The sequence below is a fragment of the Mus caroli genome, unplaced genomic scaffold (assembly GCF_978045245.1).
Source record: "Mus caroli unplaced genomic scaffold, Mus_caroli_1 scaffold_10, whole genome shotgun sequence".
Lineage (NCBI taxonomy): Eukaryota > Metazoa > Chordata > Mammalia > Rodentia > Muridae > Mus > Mus caroli.
In genome coordinates, this window is record NW_028227265.1 from 101,333,815 (window position 1) to 101,348,635 (window position 14,821).

Here is a 14,821-nt window from a genome sequence, read left to right on the forward strand (position 1 = left end):
CCTGTAAGTCTGAAGACCTCTCTACAATATATTAAAAGCAAGAGATTTTTAAAGCAAAAATGAGTTCATTTTCATTTTTTTATTCCACTAACACTTATTTTTAAAAGAAAGACCAATGTTACTAGCAAAAGTGGGAAAACAAAAGGAGGCTTAAAATGTCACTTTTTTTTTTTAAGAAAAAGAAAATGAGAGTGAGCTCATCTCTGGGTGGAGATAGAGTAGTCTGTTAATACATAGACATAGACATAGAGTTTGACATAGACATAGAGACATAGACAATGAGTTTGTCTCTTGTACACAATACCACTGCACTAATTTATGTTGCCTACTTAGCCCCAGGACAGTAGAGTTTGCAACTAAAGAATATAACTCTTTCTCTCTCTCTCTCTCTCTCTCTCTCTCTCTCTCTCTCTCTCTCTCTGTGTGTGTGTGTGTGTGTGTGTGTGTGTGTGTGTGTACATTAGAAACACTTAGATAATCAAAAATATTTTAAAGTTTCTCTAAGTGACAAAAAAAATAAAAGTGCAATCTGTCAATTTTATAAGCCCAGAAAATAGCAAACTGATTACCTCCTAATGATCCTGCCATCAGTTAAATGGATAAATTATTAGGTTATTCTAAAAGGTCCTACCATTAGGAATGCACTAATATATTGACTGTTTATAAACACAGTTAGATTGATGGACTGCAGTCACGGCACCGTTAACACCCAGTGTAAGAGAAGGCATATGGACACCTAGAACATATGTGCACAAGTGTGTATAGCTAAGTTGGTGGACCACTTGGTATGGCCAGTATATATGATAGATCACATTGTACATTCTGGTATCTCTGGGGGCTCTGTTGCCACATACAGAGTAAGACAAGAATACTCTCCCTTGTGGCACAAAGACAGTATGTTCATGCATTGCCTCATGTCTGTAGTTGAAGAGCTCAAAATCTGCTGCTGAAAATCCCTCACTTCTATGTCAGTTCCAGGATCTTTCATACTTTATCAGTATTTCATTTTGGGTTTTCAGATAAGCTTTGAATTGAAAAAACATTCCCTGGCTAAATGTAAAGTTTAAAACTGCTATACTGCATGATAAATAAAAGAGATCCTTTAAAGCCAAAGTGATTTTTTTCACATTAAAAATGCTTTTCCTGCCAGACGTGGTGGCGCACGCCTTTAATCCCAACACTCAGGAGGCAGAGGCAGGAGGATTTTTGAGTTCGAGGCCAGCAGCCTGGTCTACAAAGTGAGTTCCAGGACAGCCAGGGCTATACAGAGAATCCCTGTCTTGGAAAATAAAAATAATAATAAAGCTTTTCCTCAAATGTGCAACTACTAGAAGTAAACTAACCTCTCTAAGGTCTTAAATATGCATATAATGCATCTCTGATATTCTTAAGCATGTGTGTGTTTATGATTGAGTTTTCTTTTTACAAATCTGTAACACTGCATAGTTTTGTATTTTAATTTTCATATTTGTTTTAATACCCGCATAATGCTGAATTAAGTTACTGGGTCAGGATTTGTTTTCAAGTTCTGTTGTTTGACAAGATTTCCTTCCCTCCTTTCTCCCATACTCCCTTCCTTCTTTCCTTCCTCCTTCTTTATTGTCTTCTCTTTTCTAACAAAAATAACTCACTGAGATCAAATTTTCATTTCCATTCCTGTCTGTTTAGTTTTATGCCAACTTGACATAATTTGGGGAGAGGGGCTCTCAATGGACAAAATGCTTCCATAAGATTGACCTATATATGGACACGCCCAGGACCATAGGATCAGAGGTGAGGAAGACACAACATCTGTCCCAACACCAGCAGGACCCAGGCACTCAGGAGTTCCACCAGACCAGTGACACAAGTTCCTTCCAGTCAATCTGGGCTGGTGCCCTGAGCAGACCTTGGGTGCAAACTCCACAGCCAATCCCACAACACCCAGAGGAAGCTCCATTCCCAGGCACTCCAACATGCCCAGGATCACAGGATCACAGGAGATTGATCACACCAGGATCTCAGGGTTCCAGAGGCAGCTTGACTCCCAGGAGTTCTGACACACCCAGGATCTCAGGATCACAGGATCCCAGAATCACAGGATCACAGAGACACCTTGACTCTGAGAAGTTCTGACACAACCAGGATTACAGGAAGGACAGGCTCTAGTCAGACATAGCAAGAGAAGGTAGCACTGAAAGACCAACAACATGAGGACTCCCCCACGTTCTGACTCAGGAGAGGTGACACCCCAAATCACTCATGAGAAACAGTCTTGCTGCAAACTGCAAGAGGACTTTTTAATTCGAGAGCACTCTCGGGCCCACAATCATACACCATGCAGGGGTAGAGGACCATGGCACCCCGAGTGGCTGGGTAAGGGGGTATTTAAAGGAAGAAACCACAACTCAAGGAGGTGGGGAGGACATTGTTGGAAAATACCCAAAATACCAGTTATGAGTCACAAGGAAATGCAAAGTCACAAGAATCACAAGGAATACCTGGTAATGGTTTGGGTTATTTCTCAAGACAGTGTCTAAGAGCCCCTAACAATAGCACATTTGCATAGCAGGTTCCAGCAATGGTCAGGGTGGGTCAGGGTGACTTTCTTTGAATGAACATTCCTTGAACCCAGGAAGAGGTGGGTGGAGGAATGTCTCTATCTGTTTTATGATTAGCATACCTTGGAGCATTGAGTCACAGAGGTCACATTCTCAAGCCTGGGCCTAAAGGCCTAAAATTTTGCTTTTATATTCTACTTTTTCAGCACTAGAAATAATCAGATGGCAGGACATAAGCAACAGAAACCAAGGTTACTTAGCATCATCCAGCATAGCAAGTCCTGGATACACCATCACACCAGAAAAGCAAAATTCAGATCTAAAATCACTTCTCATGATGATGATAGAAGATGTTAAGAAGGACATAAATAACTTGGAGAACACAGGTAAACACCTAGAAGCCCTTAAAGAAGAAACACAAAAATCCCTTAAAGAATTACAGGAAAACACAATCAAACAGACAAAGGAAATGAACAAAACCATCCAGAATCTAAAATTGAAAGTAGAAACAATAAATAAATCACAAAGGGAGACAACTCTGGAGTTAAAAAACTTAGTAAAGAAATCAGTAGTCATAGATACAAACATCACTGACAGAATAAAAGAGATAGAAGAGAGAATCTCAGGTGCAGAAGATAACATAGAAAACATTGAGACAACAGTGAAAGAAAATGCAAAAAGCAAAAATCTTCTAACCCAAAACACCCAGGGAATCCAGGACACAATGATAAGACCAAACCTAAGGATAATAGGTATAGAAGAGAATGGAGATTCTCAACGTAAAGGACCAGTAAATATCTTCAATAAAATTATAGAAGAAATCTTCCCTAACCTAAAGAAAGAGATGCCCATGAACATACCAGAAGCCTACAGAACTCCAAATAGAGTGGGCCAGTAAAGAAATTCCTCCTGTCACATAATAGTCAAAACACCAAATGTACTGCACAAAGAAAGAATGTTAAAAGCAGTAAAGAAAAAAGGTCAAGTAACATATAAAGGCAGGCCTATTAGAGTTACACCAGACTTCTCACCAGAGACTATGAAAGCTAGAAGGTCCTGGAAAGATGTCATACAGACCCTAAGAGAACACAAATGCCAGCCCAGGCTACTATACCCAGCAAAACTCTCAATTACCATAGATGTAGAAACCAAGATATTCCATGACAAAACCAAATTTACACAATATCTTTCCACAGATCCAGTCCTACAAAGGATAATAGATGGAAAACACCAACACAAGAAGGGAAACTACACCCTAGAAAAAGGAAGAAAGTAATCTTTCAACAAACCCACACAAACATAATCCCACCTCAAACAACAAAAATAATAGGAAGTAAAAATCACTTTTGTTTGATATCTCTTAAAATGAAAATTAATATTACCAACATATCCTAATCAATTGAAATTAAAAAATATGAGGAACTAGAAATTTGTTGGCTGTCATACAGTGGTATCTCTAATTTGGTAATTGGAAATATAGGTCCAATATTGTACAATTCATATACACTTTCTACTTGTTTATATGTGGCAGTGTCTTCCTGTGTACTACATAATGGTCTTGAAATCATGCTTCTCCTATCTCAGCCTCTCTATTAGTATGATTGCTTATTTGATGTTTTTACACTGTACTGTAGTTTTCAGAACAGCTTACATATTTCAAAATTATTTATATAGCCAAAAGAAACTTATACAATTAATTTAGGAGGTGTCTTGTAAGAGAACAACAAAGACTGAGACTGAATGTTTTGCTTGATATTTATAATTATAGTATCAATTTTGAAGAAGCAGACCTTATAAGTTACTCTTATTCTGAGATGAATGCTTTTCGAAATCATCACAGCCAATGAACCAGAATCTTACCCTCAACTTATGTCTGTTCTACCCTCCAAGCAGAACCATTGTTCATTGAAACAGTTGATGAATGACTTCATGGATAGACCATCTTAATACACACATCATTTCTTAAATGAATGTAACCTGTTTCCTGGAGGGATTGAGAATAATGACAATCACTCCGTTCAAATAGCTTTGACCATAGCAGGAAATCTGTATCCAAATAATCATGCCTACAATTCATCCCTTGGTGCAGCAGAACTGACAACTCTTAGCTTAGCTACTATGGAGGTAAAATCCTTTGGTGATGTGAGATATATTGAAGTACAGCCTTATTACAATAAACTCTAATGTCTGAAATTTTTTCTTATTTTGGGTTTATACCACAGTAAGAGCCAAGATTTTAAAGCCCTACTAAAAAAACAAAACAATCAGACAAACAAACAAAAATACTTTATGTATTTATCTTCATCTAATAACCTATCCATCATTTTTATGATTGGTAAAAAATATATATTGTTCTGAATATAATAAAAATAGTTTAATAAAATAAAGTTGTCAAAAAAAAAAGATTGACCTATATGGAATTCTATTGGGTATTTTATTGACTGGCTGACTGGTTGGTTGGTTGGTGGTTGGTTAGTTGGTTGGTTGATTGATTGAATGATTGATTGATTGATTAATGTGGGAGAGCCAAGTCCATTGTAGCTAGTGCTGGCTCTGGAAAAGTGATGTTGAGTTGTATAACAGAGCAGACTGAAAGTCAAGCATCATACCACATGCCTTTAATCTCAGCATTTGGGAGGCAGAGACAGGAGGATCTCTATGAGTTTGAGCTCCACCTTGTCTACATATTGAATTCGAAAATAGCCAGTACTATATAGGCAAACCCTGTAGAAAGGAAGAAAGAAAGAAAGAAAGAAAGAAAGAAAGAAAGAAAGAAAGAAAGAAAGAAAGAAAGAAAGAAAGAAGGGAGGGAGGGAGGGAGGGAGGGAGGGAGGGAGGGAGGGAGGGAGGGAGGGAGGGAGGGAGGGAGGAAGGAAGGAAGGAAGGAAGGAAGGAAGGAAGGAAGGAAGGAAGGAAGGATAGAAAGAGGAAAGGAAAGAACAAACACTGAGAAGACCTGAGAAGCAGGCCAATAATATGTATTTCTCCATGGCTTCTATTTTAGTTCTTGCCCTGAGCTTCTGCCTTTACTTTTCCAACCAAAAGAGTATGACCTGAAAGTTATAAGCTTAAATAAACTCTTTCTTCACCAAGTTATTTTAAGTCTTGGTGTTTTATTACAGCAATAGAAATCCTACCTAGTACAATCCCTAATACTTTCTTTTGGCAAATTCCTAATGGCAAAAGGATATGCTAGAAAATTATTTAGTAATATACTAAGTATTCATATTTTTAGTACTGTCCTGTATAGATACATTTAGAGAATAGTTATAGCAAAATGGGGTGATGGGGAATTTTTTGTTTAGAAGCATGTCTAGGTTAAGACATCTCAAAGAATTTCAAGTAAATGCGACCATGGGTGCCTCAGGAAAAGTTCTCTAAGTCAAGAATCTTAAGTGGAGAGAGCTTGCCTTGAATTTCTAAAAAGGATAAAGTATAGACTGACTAGAGAGGAGCAGGTGAGGTGAGGTGTGACTGGAAGATCTGATGTAAGGGGCATATAGAAGGAAAACCACAAAAGGGTTCCTTCATCTAGAGAAGAGCTGAAAAGGTTAACAATTTCTAACTAAAATGTGAAAGTATCTGATCTATGAGGCAGTATCTAATATAGAGGCAGGAATGGAAGTAGCAGGTAGACCAGTTAGCCATTGGGCAGCTACAGAAATTCCAGAAGCAATGGGGGAGGAATCTGCTCTGTAATGTGATCCCAGTAAAAGCTGAAAACAACAACAAAAACCACACAAAGAAAACAACAACAACAAAAAAAACACACAAAGAAAAGATCATATTCAGTGGGATTAAGAGTGTCAATGTCTTTTTTTGTTGTTGTTATTGTTTGTTTCTTGGATCGCATGCTTATATTTGTTTTTTTGTTTTGTTTTTCGAGAAAAGTTTGTCTGTGTGTGTGCTCACATGCTTGCAAAGGAGTCTAGAGCATCTATTTGTCATCATCTGCCTAACAATGAGTTTACAAGCATGTACCACCACACTGCCTTTTTTTTAGGTGTGTTTTATGTTCTCAAACTTACAAAACAATTTACCAACTGAGTTATCTTCATAGTCCAGAAAAACTACACTATCATTTAAATTACTATGAGCAATATAGAATACATACTGCTTAATTGTCATGTGCATCTTGATGTTAGCTTTAATGAACTATATATTCACCTTTGTGCTATGTTTATGGGATGAATTTTGATCAAGATAAAGGAAGTCTCAGCTTATTTCTATTATTTTTCCTCATCCATATTGACCCTTTCCCCATCAATTGTATAATTCAGTTGGCCTAGTTTATTTCATGGGTGATTATTTTGTTGTCCTTTCTTTAGATTTTCAATCTGGAAATAGTTCTCTACTTGGTGACTATTGCTTTGAATTTCTCAGTTTTAAGACTTTCAGGAAACCTTGCCTTGGCTTGAATCGAAGGCACTGGGATTCAGTTTCCAGGAGCACAGAACACAGGATTCTGCACTGTAAAATGGATTTGCTTATGGAGAGTCACTGGATTTTCTGTCTCTACCATCTTTGTAAGAAGAATATGAACCAAGAGGACAACATATAAGAAGGGCTTTCTAAGCACTACCAATAACAGAGCTCAGGAATTAACTCTTTAACAGGCACTTTACAGCAGAATTTCTGAGCCAGGAGATTGGAGGCAGAGCTGTAGCTCTCAGACATGCTTGTTGACCATCTTGTCATCTGCAATGACTTTGGAGTTAGAATGATTTAAAAAACACTGATTCTGTTCACTTTGAGGGGTGGCTTTCATCTCAGAGGTTGGTGACAATGTTGCTTTAGTCTCAGCTTTTGTTGAGAATTTTCTTTCTTTTTCTATTTTTTTTATTTTTATTATTATTTATTATTGCCATTCAAAGTAAGACCTTGGAAGAAGGTTGCCTTTTAATTTGGAAAAATGGGTTTACTGAGCCCATCATTACAATCTCTGATGCTCAGTCAATGTTTGTATTAGTTGTTATATAGATAACCAAGTGACATGGAAATCTACTATGAGAGTAAAAATATTAAAGACATTGTGTTATAGACTACTAATATTCAGATGTGTTGTAAAGTGGTTTCCTCTTCACTGTGTTGGTTAATACAGCCATACTCCTTGGCTTTGCATGATTAATAATTGGATGTCTTTAGGGATTCATAGGGTTGGTAATGTGATATGCTTCTTATCTCATGGTCTGTATAGCTCTGAGTTGCAGCTCTATGTTCATTCCTCTGGGGATCCAAGCTCTTTTCTTTTGGCATTTGGTATTGTTTCCTCTTCCCAAATTGCTGCCTTGTTGGGTTAATTTGAGATGATGATAATGATGATGATGATGATAATGTTGGTATCAGAACACTCATGAATGGGCAGTCCTTGTGGCAAATATTGCTGATACCATGATTGCGTTTTCATTTGGTAAATGATTCCCTTTTCATAGAGATCAGTACATCTTCGCTGTGCTGAATTGTTACATGACAGATACAACTTATAAACAATAAAGTTGAATTATTTAGGCTTAAAAACAAAATTAAATGAGGCATCTTATGGTAAAACCAGCCCTTAATTAACTATGCTAATAGTGAGCTAAGCATGGCTGAATGTCTCCTGTGCAACATGCTCTCTGTGATCTTCTTAGCATACTTACTGCCCTTGGAGGAGTGACTCAAATGATCACACACATACACACACGCACACACACACACACACACACACACACACACACACACACATGCACACAGGGCTGGAGTGTATGGAAAGAGAAAGAAAGGGAGGGAGGGAGGGAAAGGGAGAGAGAGAATGGTTCTCCAACTCATGGCAATCCTGATTCTATAATAAATTATAATTTTCATACATTTATCAGAATATGTTGATAGTCTGAACTAAATGTCATGTGTGCCCAAGACAGTGAAGATGTTTGGAGAAGCCAAAGGCAGAAAGGACACAGTTATACCATGGAAGATTACGGTTCTTAATAACTTAAGAACTAAGTGTGGTATACATCCTCTGGGGAAGAATAGGGAATGGGGAACTTCCACCTATGTTTTCCTCATGTGTCCCAGGAAATAAGAGCTGAAAAACAATAGGAGCCAAGTGGAATTAAAAGGTGGAAAGTGTTTTCCCAAGAACATGCCAAGAGCAAACAAATCAGAGGTAAATGATAATGGGTCAGTGTGCTCCTTCCAAAGCCCAGATGGGCTCCATTGAACTTGTAGGGAAGTGGTAACTCAGAAGAATGAACCACCAACTCTTGAGAATTCTGAGAGTTAAATGTTTGATTCTATGATTGCTCAAACCTGCTTTTCTTTAGCTTGTCTACATCATTGGGCTTCTATCAAACACTGAATGAAAACATATTTACTTGACACTTTGCTGAACGAAATATCCTCTTAACACAAAGTACAAGTTCAAAATATATGTGTAGAGTCTTCCAAGTTACACTGCCCAGCTTTCTTTCCTCCTCCTCCTCCTCCTCCTCTTTCTTCTTCTTCTCTACTAGGTTAATAACAAAAGAAAATTACCTAATTAAAGTCATTGGTGGTCTTTTATATTCTGAGAAAATTGGTCAAAGTCACTAAGATATTTAAGGTCTTTTTTTCCTACTTTCAGTTTGTTAACTCAAGTGTCTGTTTCCTAAATAGAGCCAGTAATCAGTCAGGTTGTGCAATACAAAGAAGCAAGTTCACCACCCTTCTGTGTGTTATATTTGTTTTTATCCTAGCATATCACAAGTCCACATCTGCTGTTCCCAGAAGAGAGTTTATTTTTATGATAACTTGTACACATCCTTTTCTGCCTTTAGGTGGAATGGCTGAAAAATGAGGAGCCCATTGACTCTGAACAGGATGAGAACATTGACACCAGGGCTGACCATAACTTGATCATCAGACAGGCCCGTCTGTCAGACTCAGGGAATTACACCTGTATGGCAGCCAACATCGTGGCCAAGAGGAGGAGCCTCTCAGCAACTGTGGTGGTCTACGGTAAGACCAGCCCAAAGGCCAGGAAGGCATAGGGGGGCTAAAAACCAGAGATTTAGAGAGCCATGTACTCTATTAAAACTTCCTAGGGTAAGAGCCAGGAGGCTCCTAGGTCCGTTCACAGAGTACTGTCCAGCCTCACCCCTCTGCCAGGTGAGAAAACATTCCTAACACTATTAATGTGTTTTCTGATCCATTTGGTCTTGAGCTGTTGTGAGACAACTAGTAGTACTTTCAATTTCTCTCTCTCTTAAAAATAATAAAATAGTGATTTCTTTTTCATTTCCACTGAGTTTATATTGGGAAAGAATCATAACTGGAAATTTAGTCTTCCCACCTTTCCAAACTGCCAGTCAGCTCCTCTCCTACCAGATGAAATGCAGAAAACCAAATATTGTTGTTTGCTGATGATCTCAGGCATTATATACAGGCAGTTTCCAACTACTTAAGTGAAGGATTTTCTTTCTAGAATAGAAGAGCCATGGGATTTATATTTGAAGCACTTAAAAGTAATAGAAATTCAATTCTGGTATTTTCTTTTTATACTCCAGACAGTCAAGTGCCTTAGAGATCTGCTGATGAGTTCTACCCATTTTTAGGAGTTTCCTTCAAAGCATATTCTCAGAAGAATAGACGAATAGGGAACAGTGTTGCCTCACAACAGAGCAGCAAGTGGAACTCTGAACCATCTCTTCTTCCCCAGATACCTGACTCACAGTACCTGGCGCAGTGGCTTGCACATAGTAGGCCATCAATACAAACCTTTCTCCTTTTTTTTCTCCCCTCCCCATTTTTGTCTCTCAGTGAATGGAGGCTGGTCTTCCTGGACAGAGTGGTCAGCCTGCAATGTTCGCTGTGGTAGAGGATGGCAGAAACGTTCCCGGACCTGCACCAACCCCGCTCCTCTCAATGGTGGGGCCTTTTGTGAGGGAATGTCAGTGCAGAAAATAACCTGCACTGCTCTTTGTCCTGGTGAGATATACACAGATTCCCTTCTCCTTGTAATTTGCCAATGCTGTTAAGGTGCTGTGGAACAAGCAATGTCCACTTCCATTACCCTGGTCCAAGGTCTTAGACCATTGCCTCTGTCCACAGTGCTGATTCCCAATTCATTGTAATGTTAAGGACATGGGTGAAACCCTCTCTACAAGGCCCTGGTGTTAGTTGGACTAAGCCACTACCTTCTCCCCTTGACTTTCCCACTTGATGGCATGTATTTGAGTACAGTAACCAGGGATTGGGTGATCTGCCTTCAAGTACAAAATAGCAACTACCCAGAACTTGACCTTTTATCAGGTTCAGGTTGGTAATTATTTGCCATAAAATTGGCACATTGTCCACTGCAGTGGTGTGCATTTATGCCTGGCCTTTCTTTCCAAGTAGTAGAAGATCTCATTTTACTGAATATGTCTCCTATCAGTTCTTTTGTTCTCTCTTCCTGGCTGTAAACCAGTTGACACAATGAGAATTACATGAGGTACATGGTGGCTTTCTTTATAGAAAGCATGTCCTCCAACAGAGAATATAACTGCTCCTGAGTTTCATATGCACCACATAAATTTAATTTCAAGAACCTTGTCCAGAGCCTCATATCTTTAAATTTTCAACTTGAGTTTCTTTAGAAGCAGAGGTGAGACTCTGACCAACAGTGAGTTTTCAGAGTTTAATTTGTCCTTGTATTTTGTAAACATTTATTGAGTGCTTACTATGTGCCAGGTACTGTGCAGGATGCTTTCATACATGCCATGCCATTTACCTCTCCATTGTGACTTTATTGTCCCCAGATGACAGAAGTAGTTCACTGAAGCCATGTGACTTACTTTCTCAGCTGACAAGTTCGTAAAACCAAGACTAGGACTCAGATATTTTTTGATACAAATTCAGTACTTTTTAAATTTTTTTCCTTTTTTTCCCTAACTAATTGGTTTAGATTAAACCTTGTACCTCTTAACCTACATAAGCATGGCAAAAATTATTCCTAGGAGGTAATGGGGCAATTGCCTCAAACATCTGTCCTAGTCTCTTGGGTTGATATTTAATGGAATTAAGTTCAGTCTTTTCATTTCAATGTACAACAGCAATCTATGACCCAAGAAATTCTATTTCTGTAGGTTCTGCCATCTTGGGGTTTCAGTGACCTGTTTTCATTTAACACTATAAGTTCATGGGAGTTTAACTTTTTATTGTTTAGGGGACTTGGGGACTTAAAATCAGTCTACTCTATTTACCACTCTAAACTGTAAACCCACACTGCATTAACAGATATCCAGAGGTTCAGCACATAGTTGCCTATCCATCAGTGATACTCTTTGGCATGAAAGACTGGAAAAGAATGGATATTGACCTTATTAGCCAACTAAAAAATTCCAGTCAGTCAACCATTTGCCTAAATTCAATCATTGGTCTTATCCTGATATAGCTTTAATTAGAAAATAAACTCTTAGAGGAAAGATATCTTGATCTGCTAGTTTGCTTGTATTGGGGTGGTAGTCTATTTAAGGTGTGGGGTGAGCCTTCCTATAGCTGCTGATTCTTGGTAATGGTGGCATCTGTTGTTTTCCTTTGAAGTGGATGGCAGCTGGGAAGTGTGGAGTGAATGGTCAGTCTGCAGCCCAGAATGTGAACATCTTCGTATCCGTGAGTGCACAGCTCCACCCCCAAGAAATGGGGGCAAGTTCTGTGAAGGTCTCAGCCAGGAATCTGAAAACTGCACAGATGGTCTCTGCATTCTAGGTAACATCATCTATTTGATGTCCTCAGTATTTGTGGTGATGTGCATGTATCTGCATGTTTCAAGAAGAATGCCCCAATCATTAACTGGGTCTAGTAAAACAGCAGAAAGTGAGCAACCAGAAATGAAAAGGCACACCACACACACACACACACACACACACACACACATATGTATTGTATATATAGTGCTGCAAAGCATATGAGTTCATTCATACATTCATTCTTGGTACAAACAGAGTGAATTGGTTTTGTTTTTATCCTGTGATGTTCAGGGGATGAAAGCTTAGTGCTTGTGCATACTAGATTAGTTCTCACTACTGGACCACATCCTTAGGCCAGGTGAAGCCATTTCCAATATTTTATTACAACCTAATCAGGCAATATTTCCAGAGAATAAATTTCTAAAATTTAAGACTTTTAGGAGCTACCACTTCTAAGTTTAGTGAAACCCTGATACTGATTGCTTTGAATTTATATATCTAAAGAACTTTATAAAAGTTTAAATCTCCTAATACATCTTTAGAGACCAAGGACTTCTGGCAAGGAAAATGTTGCAATTGCATTTGACCAATGGTGGAGGGAGGATGAATGAACCCTGATGGTAGAAGTTTTGTCTCACATTGGTCTAGTAGAGTAGGGAATGTAATGTTCATATCTCAACAACCAGACCTTTGTTTTATTTTTACTATCACAGTGTTACTACCTCCAGGTGACTATTTGATGAGGTTTGAGGGTATGGAAGGATCTTTTCTAGTCAAGGAGAAGTCATTTTAACATGGTGATTTCCTTTATTAATACCATGATTCCAGCCACTTACTTGACTTCTTTTAGTATAAATACAAAAGCTTATATTTACCTTCATTTATTAGCAGAGGCATATGTTGACAGGACACATCTGAATCTTTCATGAAATAGAGTATATACTCATAGAACTCCCACTAATATGAACTAAGCTGTAATGATATCTTATAGTTCCTTAAAGATGAGACTGGGGCCATTCATGTCTTCTAGAACTAGGTTGCTTACTTGAATACTCATTGCATGATACCTAGTGAAGAAATGCCACATCTTAGTTGATCATAATCAATTGTGGAGTGTATGTTACTTTTCATTAGGAAAAATGACATTGTGCATGAAATACTTCTCGTCAATCTATTTCTTTTCATTCATATGACTAGTTGTTCTTGAAGGAAAGTACATGCTAAGTGTTACATTTTCAGAATAAATCTGCATGGTTCATGCATTGTTTAAAATGGTTAAGGCATTAAAATCAACACATTGATACATTACCTTTATTCCTGACACAAGTATCTACCACCTGCACATGTCAGACCTCATCCGAGAGGTGATGATCACAGATGATATAGTCACAAAGTTCAGTGTTGAAACCTTTGTGTTGTCCATTAAATGCATACCAGCCATCTACTTTTGCATACGATCATTAGTAAGATAGTTCAGGAAACGTGTTTCCAACAACTCTTGAATATCACCAACCTTTTTTGAATCATGGCTCAAGATGTGTGGCTGCTTTTTCACCTCATGGACAGGCTTTTAAAGTGATACAGTTAGGATTAGGGTTTTCATATGTCTTTTAAAAGATGATGCCGTTATAGAAATGTGGCTTCTAGTTGAATTTCAGATAACTATAGTAATAAGCATTCCTATAAATCACATTTGAGCTTGAATATATGACTTTAAGCTTAGTTGTCTGTGATGTAATGTGACGGTTACTCATGGGAGACATAGTTCTTAACACTTAATGTGAGAAGTAAAGGTTATAGTGTGGGTGACTATAACTTGTATTTATGCCATGATTCAAGCTTCTTCAGCAGCTGAGGAACAGCCCTATTTAATGCTGAAAGAAATTATCAGCACTGACAGTGAGCTGCTAAGAGGAGACCCAACTTTATGCAACAGATATAGACTACAAAGGGAGACCCTATCACAAAATACCAAAAATAAAGTAAAATGAAATGCACAATTGAATCAATCAATACATACATAATGAATGGGGAGGAAGAAGGATTCTGAGGGAAGGAGAGGGGAGGTTTAAAGAGAGAGGAATGGAAGTAAACTGAAGCTTTGAAAACCAACAAGCCCAGAAATCTCAGTGACTGTCCCAGTGCCAAGTCCACTTAGCCAATGGTTGGCTAAGTGCTACAAAACCAACAAAATGTGATGTGTCAGGTTAAAGGCCAAAAGGCAGGAAGAGCTAGAATTTAAGTTCAGCAACTGTCTGGGAAGACAATTCCCTATGGCTTCTGGTAGGGTCAGTCTTTTCTTTCTTTGTAAGTCTTGAACTGATTGGTGAGAACTGCCTATGTCAAAATGTCATGTGCTTTACTGAGTTTCCAGATAGAGAAGTTACTGTCATCACTAACTACTCTGACACACATGTCTAGAATAAAGCAAAACCAGATAGCTGGTGGTTCATGGCCAAGTGAGCACATCACAATTATTCATCATAAATATATATGTACTTGGGATTTTTTTTAAAAGAGTGGTCTTTCTTATTTGGGAAGTTGTTATCAACAATAGAGACAGTGGCTTTAAGTGATTTATTGGTTGAACAAAGT

At 38.2% G+C, this 14,821-nt stretch overlaps 1 protein-coding gene across 4 annotated transcripts in view; it reads left to right on the top strand.

The window, feature by feature from the left end:
* The window catches only part of Unc5d (unc-5 netrin receptor D), a 535,933-nt gene that overhangs the window by 418,211 nt on the left and 102,901 nt on the right, over positions 1-14,821 (top strand). For 2 of the 4 annotated variants that reach the window (XM_021169824.3, XM_021169825.2), the window contains exons 5-7: positions 9,335-9,515; positions 10,317-10,484; positions 12,081-12,245. In XM_021169824.3, the coding sequence (XP_021025483.1) occupies positions 9,335-9,515; positions 10,317-10,484; positions 12,081-12,245 (514 nt within the window). The remainder of the gene's footprint in view (positions 1-9,334; positions 9,516-10,316; positions 10,485-12,080; positions 12,246-14,821) is intronic. The other 2 variants (XM_029480897.2, XM_021169827.2) reach the window with 1 other exon arrangement.